The sequence below is a fragment of the Castor canadensis genome, chromosome 8, assembly GCF_047511655.1.
Source record: "Castor canadensis chromosome 8, mCasCan1.hap1v2, whole genome shotgun sequence".
NCBI classification, from domain to species: domain Eukaryota; kingdom Metazoa; phylum Chordata; class Mammalia; order Rodentia; family Castoridae; genus Castor; species Castor canadensis.
Genome location: NC_133393.1, coordinates 151,556,131 through 151,570,380, shown reverse-complemented (window position 1 = coordinate 151,570,380; position 14,250 = coordinate 151,556,131). Strand labels below are relative to the sequence as shown.

At 47.9% G+C, this 14,250-nt stretch overlaps 1 protein-coding gene across 2 annotated transcripts in view; it reads right to left on the bottom strand.

The window, feature by feature from the left end:
- Srebf2 (sterol regulatory element binding transcription factor 2) overlaps nucleotides 1–14,250 on the bottom strand; it is a 60,638-nt gene that overhangs the window by 1,664 nt on the left and 44,724 nt on the right. For both annotated transcript variants that reach the window (XM_020168194.2, XM_074084582.1), the window contains exons 12-18: nucleotides 11,858–12,026; nucleotides 10,290–10,407; nucleotides 9,216–9,325; nucleotides 7,589–7,721; nucleotides 5,239–5,407; nucleotides 2,918–3,103; nucleotides 535–646 (exon numbers count right to left, since the gene is read on the bottom strand). In XM_020168194.2, the coding sequence (XP_020023783.2) occupies nucleotides 535–646; nucleotides 2,918–3,103; nucleotides 5,239–5,407; nucleotides 7,589–7,721; nucleotides 9,216–9,325; nucleotides 10,290–10,407; nucleotides 11,858–12,026 (997 nt within the window). The remainder of the gene's footprint in view (nucleotides 1–534; nucleotides 647–2,917; nucleotides 3,104–5,238; nucleotides 5,408–7,588; nucleotides 7,722–9,215; nucleotides 9,326–10,289; nucleotides 10,408–11,857; nucleotides 12,027–14,250) is intronic.

The window sequence follows — 14,250 nt, the reverse complement described above, 5'->3', positions numbered from 1 at the left end:
TTAAGCCACACACTCACTATTGAGGTAGGTTCTGTTGTCCTCCCTAGTTTGCAGGCCCTCCCAAATTCACAGGACAGGTTATAAACTTGGCTGGTTGTTGCACAGCTAGTGTGGCAGGACAGATATTTGAACTCATGTGGTCTTTTGTTCCTTTTCATGCACTGGGATGCCATCCTCAGCCCACCTCCCACATGGGTGGACCAGTGACTCCCTAGGTATGCCTGGGGCACAGAGGATAAACTCACAGGTGGTACTCATGACTTGTGCCTCTTAGGGCTACATTCCCATCTCCTTTCTGCCTTCTGCCTGTGGCCAGATCCAGAGGTACACGGCAAAGGCACCACCTTCCTGGCTTCAAAGCTAATGCCCAACCCCTCAGCTCACCAAATCAAGTCTTGGCTCCTTCCATTCCCACCCTACCACAATAGCTGAAAGAGGCAAGAGGTATGCAGGAGCTCACGCTGCCAGATGTCAGGGCTGGGCAGGGCCACACCAGGCCTTTAGGCAGGGGAGCTGGGAAGCTACTAGACTCACCGTTTTTGGTGTTCTGAGTGGTTCGCCGCCTCAGGCTGTGCTCCAGCAGCTGGTGGGTTCGGGTAGGGCTAGCTCCTGCCATCAGGCGCACAGTGGCTTCATGCAGGAACACCTGTGTAGGTATAATGGGACACAGTCAAACCTTTGGTCCTTGCTTGTCTAGGCCCCAGTGAGTACCTCTCCCTAAGCCACCTCATCTGCTACCTGATGCCTCCCTCTCCTCTCCATGCTACCCTGCCTTTTTCACCTCTAATAAGCAACCTCTCTTGTTCTCGGGCTAAGCCAGAAACCTGGAGAAGCGAAGGGAAAGGGGAACAAAGACCAGGTCAGCTAGTGGAGGGCAAAAGGCTGCTTTCCTCCACTGATGACAGAGCTCTGACACATCCTCCAGGGTAGGAAGATAAGCAGTCTGGGTAAAGACTCAAGTCCCTGAAGGCTGCCTCCAGGCTGACAAAAGGACAGGGAAGGTAGAAACAGAGGGATGAGTGGGGATGGCTATGCTGGTATCAAGTTCAGTGTCTTGTTTCCTTCTGTTTCTTCAGAAAAGAATAAAGTCTAGAGGTTTCCAGGTATAAGTCAGCAGCAATTAGGTAAATAGAAATCACTGTGGGGTGGAGGTCTAGGCCTCTAATTTTATTTTTCTGGGGTGAGGGTCCTGGGGTTTGAATCAGTATGTACTTCCTAGGCAAGTGGTCTACCACTTAAGCCATATCCCCCAGTCTTTTTGCTTTAGTTCTAGGACTGCACACGTCCTAAGTCTCCTATGTAGCTGGGATTGTAGGTATACACAACTACATCTGACTCCTCAGCTGTTTTTTATTTTTATTTTGAGACAGGGTCTTGCTTGTCTTGAACTTGGACTTCGGCCTCAGCCTCCAGAGTAGCTACATCTGTAATTTTTTTCTTTTTTGTGGTACTAGAGCTTGAACTCAGGGCCTATACCTTGAGCCACTCCACTCCACTAATCTTTTTTTTTTTTTTGTGATGGGTTTTTTTTGAGATAGGGTCTCATGAACTATTTGCCTGGGCTGGATTTGAACCACAGTATTCCTGATCTCTGCCTCCTGAGTAGCTAAGATTACAGGCATGAGCCACTGGTGCCTGTCTAGAGGAGGTCTTTGATGCTGGTCCAGCCACAGTGAGTCCCACAAGGCAGGGGTGCAGCCCAAACCTTGAGGCACACTTTTCTTTTCTACCGTTAGGGCTGGTTCTCTGATGATTATATTTTTCTCCTGTATCTGTGTTGGCTTGCTGTACACAGTGGCCATTGTGACCTTGTGAGGGTGTCCCTGTACGTTAGGGTGAGGGGTTATGTCTCCACAGCAGCAACCTCATTGAGACCTTTTTTTGTGCCCTTTCAACATAGCCTACTCCCCTCCCTGACAATATGGATTTCCTCACTTAGATGTTTGGAAAATAATTCAGGTAACGATATGTTGATCCAGCTAGATGCATGGCTCATGCTTATAATGCTAGCTACTCTGGAGGCATTAAAAAAAAGTTGATCCCAACACAAAGAAATGACAAATCTTTGAGGTGAAAGATTTGGCAATCATGACCATTACATGTAATATACATGTACTGAAGTGTCACAGTAGAACCTATAAATGTATATAATTATTATGCATCAAATAAACATAAAAATATAGTTTAAAGATGTTTAATACAGGTCAGGCGTGGTGGTGCACACCTGTAGTCCAAGCTACTTAGGAGTCTGAGGCAAGAGGACTGCTTGAGCCCAGGAGTTCCAGGATAGCCTGGGTAACAAATCAAGACCTTATTTCAAACAATAACGTCAATAAATATGTCTAGTGTGTTATTCTAATTAGCAATAAAAATAAATAAGGAAATGATTAGTCCAGCAGGTTCAGTCACACAACTGTCCTTAGACATTTATCTCAGATCTTGTAGCCAGCACCAAGGGGATTTTTATGTCGAGAAAGCTGAATCCCTCAAATGACTCAGAAAAAGAACTAAAGTGAATTCCTCTTTAAAGTTGTTCAATGGAGATTCCGTCCACCGATACCAGTCATGAAAGTCAAAGTAGTTCCCTCATGGTCAGGACAATGCCTAACTGGCTCCCCTGCTCTCTGAGCTTTCCCATTCAGGGTCTGAATGGTGAGGTGTGATTTTGGCCTGGCCCCTGTTGAGGGGCAGAGTATGGCTGCTCCCTGCTATACTCCAGGGCTGGGCACACAGCAGGTATTCAATGTGCACAAAGGAACATGTGGCACCCAACTTAGTGCTGGGCCTGAGCAGGTGCCTGATAGGTCATTTGGCTGACTTCAGAGTCAGCTCCACAACCACATGTGTGTGCTGGGTTCTTGGGCTCAAGCCCTACAGACCCCAATCTGCGTATTCCTACCAGTCCACTTGGTCTCACCTTGCGATATGCTGGGCGGAAGCTGTGTGCCAACCTGCGTAGGCTGCCTAGGTCCCGCTGGAAGCCAGCCAGCTCAGCGCCCGATGCATGGTAGGTCTCGCCCAGGGCCTGGCTGATGCCTGCCTGCTTTTGCCAGAGTGCTGTCCGCAGTGACAGAAGCAGGTCACAGGTAAGCAGCTGGACCACCTGTCGGGTGAGTCAAAAGGGAAGCGACAGGTGACTGGCCTATGCCTAAGGCATGGATCTTAGTACCTACCAGGCACTCCCTTATCCTAACACTCAGCAGCTCTAGGGGGATGTGCAGAACCCTGAGCCTGGTACTGAAAGAATGGCTGAAGAGGGCACCAATCCTTTCCATGGCCTACCATTCTACAGATGAGAAAGGGGAGGCTCTGAAAGAGCAGCAGCTTGTGTAGGGTACACATCATAGGCAGGGACAGGAATAAAACCCTTTTGGGTCTCAAAGCCTTGGTTCTCCCACTTCATGGGAACCCCCATGGCTGGCCTGGAAGCTGAGATGCCTAAAGGCACCAAGGCCTTCCTCCTCAGAGCAACTGAAGGTCGGTCTGAAGTGGCAGCAGAGCCTAGATGTAAGGGGTAGTGGAAGGAAGAAGGGGAGAGGAGACAGGTGTGCATGAAAGCAGAATCACATGGTGGTTTAAGGCTTTGATGTTTGACTGCTCTGGATTCCCATTAGCTACATGACTCTGGCACATGACTTAACCTCTCTAAGCTTCAGTTTCCTTATCCACAGATGGAAATGGCAACCCAGGGCTGTTTTGTTTTTTTTAATGGGACTGGGTTTGAACTCAGGGCTTCATGCTTGTAAAGCAGGCACTCTACTGCTTGAGCTCTGGTTATTTTGGAGATGGGGGTCTTGTGAACTAGTTGCCTAAGCTGGCCTGGAACAACAATCCTTCTGGTCTCAGCCTACTAAGTAGCTAGGATTACAGGTATGAACCACTGGTACCTAGCAAACCAGGGCTATTGTGAGCATTATATGAGACTTAACTGGGCTGCCTGCCTGAATTTCTGACAGTCCATTATAGCATGTGGAACAAAGAGGAGACAGTGAGTCCTCTTTGAGATGGGACACAAGCAGCCCTCAGGTTCATATGGACATCCCCCAGGTCACTTCTCATCTCACCCAGCCCTCGCTTTCATTTTGCCCCATGCACTGGACCTGGGGTCACTGTCTTGCCCAAACCTTGCCTGCATGATGCCCTGGCTCTTGGCCACACTGTCTTCTTTCTTGCTGCTGACAGCCTCAAGGGGACATGGATGAGGATCACTGTCCTGAAAGAAAAGCTGCCACATCTAAGGCATGGGTTCTAAGGAAGCATCTCTGGACCCAGAGGCAGAAGGCCTGGGCTGGATTCTGGTCTTAGGCCACTAGGCTCTTCTGGGCTCATTCTTCCACCTCAGAGCTGCTATCAAGAACTTCAGTCCCAAAGGTGGCCATAAACCTCCCCCCAACTGAGCTGAGAAACATACCAGGAGAGCCCAACAGTAGCTTCCTAGCCTACCTCTGGTCTTTAGCTCTTTCTGTATAATGTCTGGCCCTGTAGGGCTGATGCATTATCCTGGCTTCACCCGAGTGCCCAGGCTCAATGATAACCTCTACTTTGGAATGCCAGCCCAGCCATCTGGGACCAAACTTCAGTGAGCAGCTCAGAGTCTAACCTTCCGGATGCTCCTTTTGCACTCTCTCTGGAGTTGCACCACGTTTCCCAAGGGAGCAGCTGATGGTTCACAACCAGCTGCTGCACTCCCCAAGTGATGGGGCTTGGGGTCAGAGCATGGTGGGAAGTCTCTCGAGGGCTGGGCAGGCCTCTGTGATGCACTGTGGAAACATTGCACGGGTACTGCCAGAACATGCAATGCAACTACAATGCACCACAGCTACCCACCAGGAAGTGTGTGGCTGGCCATGGAGGTGCCAGGGCAGTCAGATGGCTCAGGGTATGTGTGCCTGAGGGTAGGGGGCTACCAAAAGGCTGGCCTGCAGAGAGTTGTGCAAACTGCCTGCACAAATGCAGAACACTGGCCAGCTGTCGTTCACCTGGGGCTTATAGGGAGCCATTGGCCAATGGGATCTGGGCTCAAGGAGCCAAGGTGCAGGTGCAAACATGCTCATTCCCAGGACTAAAAAGGGCATCTACCTACACCAACAGACCACATTTTGGGAAAGGAGGGTGCCAGTGTGCTTTTTCTGTCTCTTAAGACATCCCACAAGGCTGGGTAAGTTTGAAATGGGTGAAAGTGCTCTTATAGACCAGAGCCGAGCACCTCTCTGCAGGGCCGGCTAAGTTCTCACTCACGTGGTTGAGGGCAGGGTCAGAGGTGGCCTCGCTGACGTTGAGGCTACTCCACAAGTGGCCGCTGGCCCTCTCACAATGACAGAAGGAATTCTGTTGCCCATCTGCTTTCCCAGAGAGTGAGGCATGCATGGCTCTGCAGGCATGGAAGATGGCCTTTACCAGGGGGCTCCTGCAGTAGTGATAGGGAGGTGGAGAGGCAGGTCAGAGCATGACATCTGGGTAACTGGCAGAAGAGCCTGAGATGGTGATTCCCTACACCCCACGTCTATGAGACACATGGGTCTCATTGCAATGCTGCCATGTTGGTTTCTGGTAGCCAGCCCCAGATCTGAAATGCTGGTCCTGAACTAGTTCAGCCTCCTCCTTCATTTGTGGGTGGAGGGGCCCAGAAACCCAGGCATAACCAACAGGCCTGCCACCGAAGATGGGAATTCAAATAATCTATACCTCAGTTTCCTGTTCTATAAAGAAGCCACAATACTATTTGCCCATTCCTATGGTCACATAAGGTGTTGGCCCTTTTTGTGGTCTGGATAAGAAATGTCCTCCTCACGTGTTGAAGGCTTGTTCTCCAATGCAGTGTTCAGAAGTGGGGCTTTGAACTGGATCTAAAGTGATTGGATTATGAAGGCTCTGATCTAATTGATGGATTAATCCACTGATGGAGTCATAATCTGATGGCATTATTGGGAGTTAAAGGAAACTAGAAGATGGGGGCCTGGTTGGAGGAAGTACGTCACAGGCGGTGTGCCTTTGAAGGGTGCTATCTTTTCCCAAGATCCTTCTTGCTCTCTTCCTCTCTCTGCTTTCTGACTACCATAAAGCATGCTCCCTGCCATGAAGTCCTATCATGCCACCGCCCAGAATCAACAAACCTGAGTGAACATGGGCTGAAATCTCAGAGTAAGTCAAAATAAACCTTTCAGCCTCTAAATTGTTTTTCTTGGTATTCTGTCCCAGCAACAGGAGCTGACTAACATTGCCCTATTATTTGTACCTGTTCTCTAAGGCCCATTCCTCCAAAAGTCTAGTGTTAAAGTTCTGGAGAAACCTGGCAGATTGGGGAGAGGTTACAGGTGGAGAGGTTGGATTGGAGAGGGTTCCCACCCCAACACTTCCTGAAGTGCAAAGGAAGCCAGGAGTAACTGCATCCAGAGGGTAGGTATGGCCGCTATGGTATCTTAGCTGTTGGCTGTGGTTCTGCAGCTTAGAAGTAAAATGACGTCAGACAACCTATTTGCTAAGCCTCAGTTTACTGAGGTTGCGCCAGTGGGAGACACTTCAGTGGGAGTGCTAATGCAGGGCTGGTGCAGGGCTGGGTGCTAACTTACCAGAGGGCTTAAAAATGGTGCTAACAATATGAAAACTGGGAAGACCTAGGGAACACAGGGCTCAAACCTGCTCACTCCCAATTTTCTCAGTTCCCTCCTAGGTTCCCAGTGAAGTGTCTGCTTGGCAGGAAATGTGCTGGTTTTGGCTCACAAGACAGGAACCCTTGAGGCCTTTCAACTTTGCAGCATTTTATAACACTCAGATATAAGTAGAAATAGCCAGGGTGTCAGCAGGCAGGGCTGCCCATCACTAAGAACTCAATGCCCCCAAGGTGCAAACATGAATCTCAAGGAGGAAAATCAAAAGCTCTTTGGTTGGGCTACAGGCCCTTTTATATAAAAGAAGACTCACAGGGATAATAGACAGTGGAGGGTGGCTGAAAGATGCCTGGAAACAATGTCAAAGCCTGCACAAGCTTCAGGGAAATGCTGGCTTCCAACTGTAGTGGCCACAGCCATACTGCATTGCTGCCTCTACCATGAGGCTTCTGGTTTGTTTTTTTAAATGTGGTTCTGGGACTTGAACTCAGGGCCTTCATACCTTGAGCCACTCCACTAGCTCTTTTTTGTAATGTGTTTTTTTGAGATAGGGTCTAGTGGACTATTTGCCTGGGTGGGCTTCAAACTGCAATCCTCCTGATCTCTGCCTCCTGGGTAGCTAGGATCACAGGCGTGAGCCACTGGCACCTGGCCAAGCTTCTGATTTTTTGAAAGCCATACTGCTCTCATCTCTTCTGTAGCCTGTAGCAGCAAGGAGGCTGCAGGGAGGAGGTTCCGACACCCATACTGACAGGTGCTGGGATAGCTGTGGAGCTGGGCAGAGCACACTTGCATAGTGGACTGTGCTGACCTAGCTCACCTCTCCATAGTGTCCTCTGCTTTCTCTACTATGATAGCTCCCATCTATCATATAGACCTGACTCTTCACCCCAACATTGCCACCCAGACCTGCTCCCTCTCCTGCTCATGTAAGATCCCCCTGGAGAGAAGCCGGTGAGTGGCCAAGGAGGCTTACGCACTCAGTCACTTCCAAGGCCTTGGGGATATGCTCAACTTCAGCGAAATGAGAGTGCACGGCTGCATCGTCTCCCCGGAGCCAGCTGATGGCCATAGTGATTGCAGATGTCCACCACCGACAGATGATGTCTGGACCTAGAGGGAACAGCAGCAAACATACTTCAATACCCAGAGGAACCAGCTTTGTTGAGCTAGGTTACTGCTGCACCTGTTTCTACATGGCATCTTTGCCTTCTGGCAACAAGTAGGGTTGCCTGCTTACACAATTCTGGTGGGAGCACCGACTACCAAAATCTTAAAAAAAAAGTCTGGCAGTATATATCAAGAGCCTTAAAATTGTTCACTCCTATTAACCTAGTAATCCCATTTTTGGTATTCTATTATAATGCAACTGGCTTTCATAGAGAAGTTTAGTAAAAATGATCACCATATGCCAGGTACAGTGGCTCAAGCCTGTAATAATTATGGCTACTTGGGAGGCAGAGATCAGGAGGATCGCTGTTCAAGGCCAGCCTGGGCAAAAAGTTTGCAAGACTCCATCTCAACCAATAAAAGCTGGGTGTGATGGCATATCTTGTCATCCCAGCTACATGGGGAAGCACAAATAGCAGGATCATGGTCCAGACCAGCCTGGGCATAAAGTAAGACCCTATTTAAAAATTAACCAAAGCAGCTGGGCATTAGTGGCTCATACCTGTAATCCTAGCTACATAGAAGGCCTGAGATCTGCAGGATTCCGGCTCAAGGCCAGCCTGGGTAAATAGTTTGCAAGACCCCATCTCTAAAATATCCAGAGCAAAATGGACTGGAAGTGTAGTTCAAGCAGTACGGTCCTTGCTTTTGCAAGTGTGAAGCCGATTTCAAACCCCAGTCCCCTCCCCCCAGAAAAAGGCTGGTGTCTTCAAAGTGTTTGTAGTAACAGCTGATTTTAGAATATTTAAGGTTCTTCTTCTTTGAGCCAGTTTTCTTAAATGCAAAATATACCAGTGATCTCACAAAACCAGTGGGGATGGTCCTATAAGAGAAAAGGTATGGAACATGTGCTCTTCTAAACCCTAAAGTAAATTTGGGTGGCTGCTTTTCTGGAATCCTTCCCTCTTTAGGGAGAGTGGGCAGAGGGCAGCTTGGCACCCATATTTTCCAATGGCCTCAGAACCTGGAGAGGTAGTAGCTGATGTGCCGTCACCCTGATGGCAGTTTAGGGAGAGAAGCAAAGAATGTCCTAGACATTTAGTTGTGTTATGACACCTGAGGCAGGACAGTGACCCAGCCAAATGGAAGGCTCATCAGGGAGTATAAGACCCAATCTCAGGAGGCCACTCTGCACCTGAAAAGTGAGTCCCCACACCTCAGGTACATGGACCAGTTGTTGCCTGTTCTTGGCATTTGGGAACCCAACCACAGCCTATGGAGGATATTCACTCACTCACTATCCCACTTGTATGAAGACGATTATTTCTTATTCTCAGAATGCTTCCCAGTAAGAGTAACTGTAGGTTGGGACTACCTGGAGACCTTAGATACAAATCTGAGGCCAGAGAAGATGCTTTAGTACACACTCATGATTAACCCTGGACCCAGAAAGGAAGGCTGGAAAGAACTGAACACCTCTGGACTGTGGATTCTCACCGAGGGTTGACTTGAGCACCGAACTGCTGGAGAATGGTGGGGTCACAAATCCCACAGAGTCCACGAAAGAATGAAGTAATTTCAGGTACTCTAGAGCACTGGAGAATTCACTAGAAGGAAAAGTTTTGCATTCACAAAAATGTAAAGAAAGGCCACACTGATGGCCTAGGTGTTTAGCTTGCCAGCTCTAAGACTCAATAGTCCTTTTTGGTCCTTTCTCCCCAATATCCCCAGGCATTCCCAGCTTTGCCCAGGCACACTCTACAAAATACATTCCACAGGCCAGCCTTTGTCAAGTGTTTGGGGCTGTCATTGACACTCCTCATTCTACCAGGAGGGCCAGCCTCTCTCTTTCCTCCCTCTCCTCCAGGCCCATTTCCAGTGTCAAGTTTTCTATTGCTCAGGCAGAACCTCCTCCCTCCCGCAGGTGAACTCCAGTCAGGATCTGGGCTCTGTACGAGTGACTTTCACACCTCTCTGCTTCTCAGGTCTTATTTGGTTAAGGAAAGGCTATAATCAGTAACTATGTAAAGAGTTAAAACAAAAACAGAAACAAAATCAGAAACACACTCTTCTAGGTATGGTGGCACATGCCTGTAATCCCAGTACTTGGGAGGCTGAGGCAGAAGAATCCCAAGTTCAAAGCCAGTCTGTCTGAGCTATGTCAATAAGATCCTTTCTGAACAAATAACTTCCAACCCCTCAAAACAAAAACTGCATGCCTATGGAAGGGCTAGGTTTCCAAGATCTTCCAACCAAAGTTCTGTCTTCTGCTGAGCTCTCTGTATCCTATTCCTATCCCTTCTCAATAGGCCCCACTTGTCTCTAACCCCAAAAGCAAAGCAAACTAATCAAATTCCTAATTTGTGCCAACAATTGGATCCATCTGGTAAAGGGAATAGGAAAAGGGGGGAAAAGGGATGTTCTGGGTCTAAGTTAGAGTTCTATTTTTGAGAAATAAACACAAAGAAATCATTCTGTTTCCTGGCTGACCTGATGCCAGGGCTATTTTGATTCAGGAGTGCTGCCTGGGCGGACCAGCCCCAAGGGAGAGGGGTGGCCTGGGGATCTTACCAGCTTTCTTCTTCCTGGTCCCCTGCCTTCTTCTTGACCTGAGGTTTCACTAAGGACTCCACAGCTCGCTCCAGCAGGTTCTTGCAGAAGGCCTGGTGGACCTGGGCAATGGGATCGGCTGAAGATCAGAAAGACAAGGAGAAGGGTTAAAAAACAAAACAAAACAAAAAACCCCCCAAAGAAATGGGTCTTATGAACATTTTTGTCTTCATTAAGAAAAGATAATGAGAAGAACCCAAGAAATAGCTGTGCCCTGTAATGAGGATCAAATACCCCAGAACCACCCTGCTGGACTGAGGGTTGACACCCCCAGTCGTGTGTGTGTGTGTGTGTGTGTGTGTGTGTGTGTGTGTGTCTTTCAGCATAGTGCTCACAACTTCAAAATTGGAAATGACTGTAACCCTTGTCAGAAAACAGAAAATGAAAGACACACTCTACTGCATCTCAAAGACTGTCTCTTCTTTTTGTGGCTCAGGAGAACAGCCAGTTATGGAGAAAAAGGCCAAAGTGGTAACTGTTGTACAGCTCCTGACAATGAAGAACCAACTCCTTTACTTTTCCAGAGCTTTGTCATGGAATCTTTGATTAGCGATGCTCTGGATGAGTTGACTAGACAAGGGGCCCTTAAATACTTGCAATAGCTGATTGTCACAAACAAGTCCCTTTACAGTAGGCCTCAATCATGGCATCAACAGCCTCTTTTCCCTCCCCATATATGGAAGACATCTGACTAAGAAGAGCAGGGATATTTATGAACAATTTCTATATGACAAGATCCACACCTGTGAACTGCAAGAGGTTCAACAAGTCTGTGGCACATCTATGCTGTAGACAAATTGTCAGTGGGAACGGGGTTGGAAGACTTGGAATTGTTTTTACTTTTGTCCTTCACATTTTGGTTCTTATATTGAGTAATTAAAAAAAAAAGATAGCCCTCTCTCCCATGCCTGCAGACTCTGTATTCAGAGAGGAAAGCACATCACAAAGCAGAAAGCCACTGTTTTCAGGGTCTGAGTCTACCGCACCAGCCTCTACTGCTCCAAGGCAGAGCAAGTCAACTCCAATCACTATCAAATGTCAGGGACAGAAGCCTGAATTTCCTTTCAACGCCTGAAGCTCTGTCATCCCTGTCACCACTCTGAGCACTTGACAACTGCTTGCCGCCTATTGTTCCTTCCCTGCTCCATATATGTCTCTCTGCTTTCCCAATGGGAACAGAAAGCCCAGAAGCCAGAAAACAGCAAGCTCCACACACCCTCTGTGCCTCCAAAGTGCCTAGAACAAGGGCTAAGAATACAGTTGGTGCTTAGTCACATCTTATCATGTGTGGTATTTGGATGTAAGGATCCAGGCTCTGACTGTACAAGAGAACAGAGCTGTAAACCCAACTCAGCCACAGATAGGGTCTGACCAGGATTGGGATCTCAGGCTAGTTCTTTAGGCTCTCAGAGCCTTGGTTTTTAAAAAGAATAGATTTAAGCATCTCTGTGTCTGGTACCCAGAAACCTGCAGCAAGGGTGGCTCCCAAGGCTATCTCCAATTCTAAGCAATGGTGAAGGCGCTCTCACCTGGGTTCCTCTGGGCACAGTATAGACTCTCCTTGGCTGCTGACTTCACTGACCAGCTTCGCTCCATGAAAAACTTCTGACCTAAGGGGTGGCAGAGCCAGCGCAGGGAGTCAGGGACAGTGCTGGGCTCTGGGCCACACAGGCTCTGGGCACGACTGAGGAAGTAGCTCTGTGGAAAGACAAGGACCAGGAGTGATACCAAGGTAGCAGAATGCTGGCTGCAGCTATCATGGAGTCATCAGAAAACACCAGGGTAGAGGCCAATTTGGAGGAGATCAATGGAAGACCTGCATGAGCCCCTAGAAGTAAACTCCACACCACAGAAATGTGGGAAGCTAGCTCTGTTCTGGCACCCTGCCAGGCATGCAGTCAGGTCCACACCCCAGCAGGCAGTAGGGAGTAGCCCAAGGCACACATGAGGTCCCTATTGCATCTCCTTCTGAGCCTGTCTAACCCTTTTAGAATCTACTTCTTACTTGATGGCATTCAACCTGCAGGATGTGTGGGGGGTTGTTTGCCCAAAAGAATTCTTTGGAGGTTTCTTGGTTACACTAAGAACCCTGTGAGCACTGAGCCAGGCAGCTCCTCCTCAATCCTGGGACTTGTTCTCATGTCCTTTTAATTATGTATCATTCAGACTATTTCTAGGCAAAATTATATTTTGCTTTTACTAATTTTTCAGCTCTTTTACCCTTGAGTATGAATAATTTAGCCCAGACACAGCCAGCTCTCAGTATCACAATAGGCACCATTGGTGCAAAGGGATAGCTGGGAGGCTTGCTTTGGACCACAAAGGCATGTGCAGGTATGTGTGTGTGGCCCTGTAAGGACAGCCCCTACAGAAACACCCATGCCTCCCTTGCATAAGCCCTAGCCTGTGAGGGAAGACCACGAAGTACAATGAGTTCTGCTGTGAACTCAATGCACCAGTGTCCCAGTGTCCAGGACAACTCCACCTGGCAGTATAACACTAGTCCAAGGCCACAGTATAAGAATTACAGGAAGAATGTTGTCTGTCAGAAGTTCAACAATTTTTTGAATGAGGATATATATCTTTATTCTGAAACCCATGATTTCCAACACAGGTCAATCTGAATAGGGATTTGAGCAAAGGAAGACAGGGGAAAAAAAGCACAGATGATCAGGGAGCCTAGATCAGGAGCCCAAGAACCTCCCCCTTCCACTTCAGTCACTTCCTTCATCATGAGAGCATTCATCTCATGGTCGGGTAGTCTCATGGTTCTGACCTTTACTGGGCTCCAACCAGTCATCAGTTAACGTAACAACTTCAGAAGACTTGAATGCCAGGGTCAGAAATAGCACGGCTAAAGCACAACCACTCAAGGATGCAAACAGACTCTCTCCAGGGGAACCTGGAGAGAGCTGCCGGAATCTGAGAGAAAACTACCTAAACTGCTCTATAGATAGACACACACTGACATTCTTCCAGCATCTTATGGGACAAGGCAGGCATTTCACTTAAATTTCTAATCCCAGGACCACTGGCATTAAACAGTCTTTCCTCCTGTTTGCTGACCAGAATTGAATACAGGATATTGGAGAGCAAATGGAGAAGAACCCCATCACCTTCTATGACCCTCAAAGCACTCACTGAATCTGAACTGGTAACTGTGGAAGACCTGCAGTTGAGCAGTAATAGAGGCTGTGATTCCAAGGCCTCTGAAGTTCCAGAACTTTCTAACAGTTGGCACTTTCTCCCAAAGAAAACCTGCTTCACAGGCCTGATCAGCAAGGAAGCATGGTGAATCCTCCAAGGATTGTGAGGACCAACTGGTATCTCAGAAGGGCCCAAATGTCACACACAGAAGCACAAAACAAAGTCTGATCAGAGCTGGGCACTGGTGACTCATGCCTGTAATCCTTGCAGGAGGCAGAGATCAGGAGGATTCTGGTTCAAAGTCAGCCTCGGACAAATAGTTTAGTAGGAGACCCTGTGTAGAGTGAGGGGATGGGGCCCAACACAAAAAAAGGCTGGTGGAGTGGTTCAAGCTGTAAGACTGCCTGCCTAGCAAGCATGACTCCCTGAGTTCAAACCCAAGTGTTGCAAAATAAAAAAAAAGAAAGAAAAATCCCATTTAGGTCATATGGTAGGAGGAACCGACAGAGATCATTTAAGAAATCATTAAGTTGGGGGGTGGGGAGGTGGCCCAAATAATGTATACACGTGTAAGTAAATAAATGTAAAAACAATAAAATAAAATTAAAATTAAAACTAAATCTTCTCATTCTAGGAAAAAAAAATCATTAAGTTAAAATACATTTTTTTTTTAAGCTGAGTTTTTTGTGGAGACAGGGTTTTACTATAAAGCTTAGGCTGATCTGGGACTTGCTGTGTAGGCCAGATGGGCCTCAAACTTGTGATTCTCCTGCCT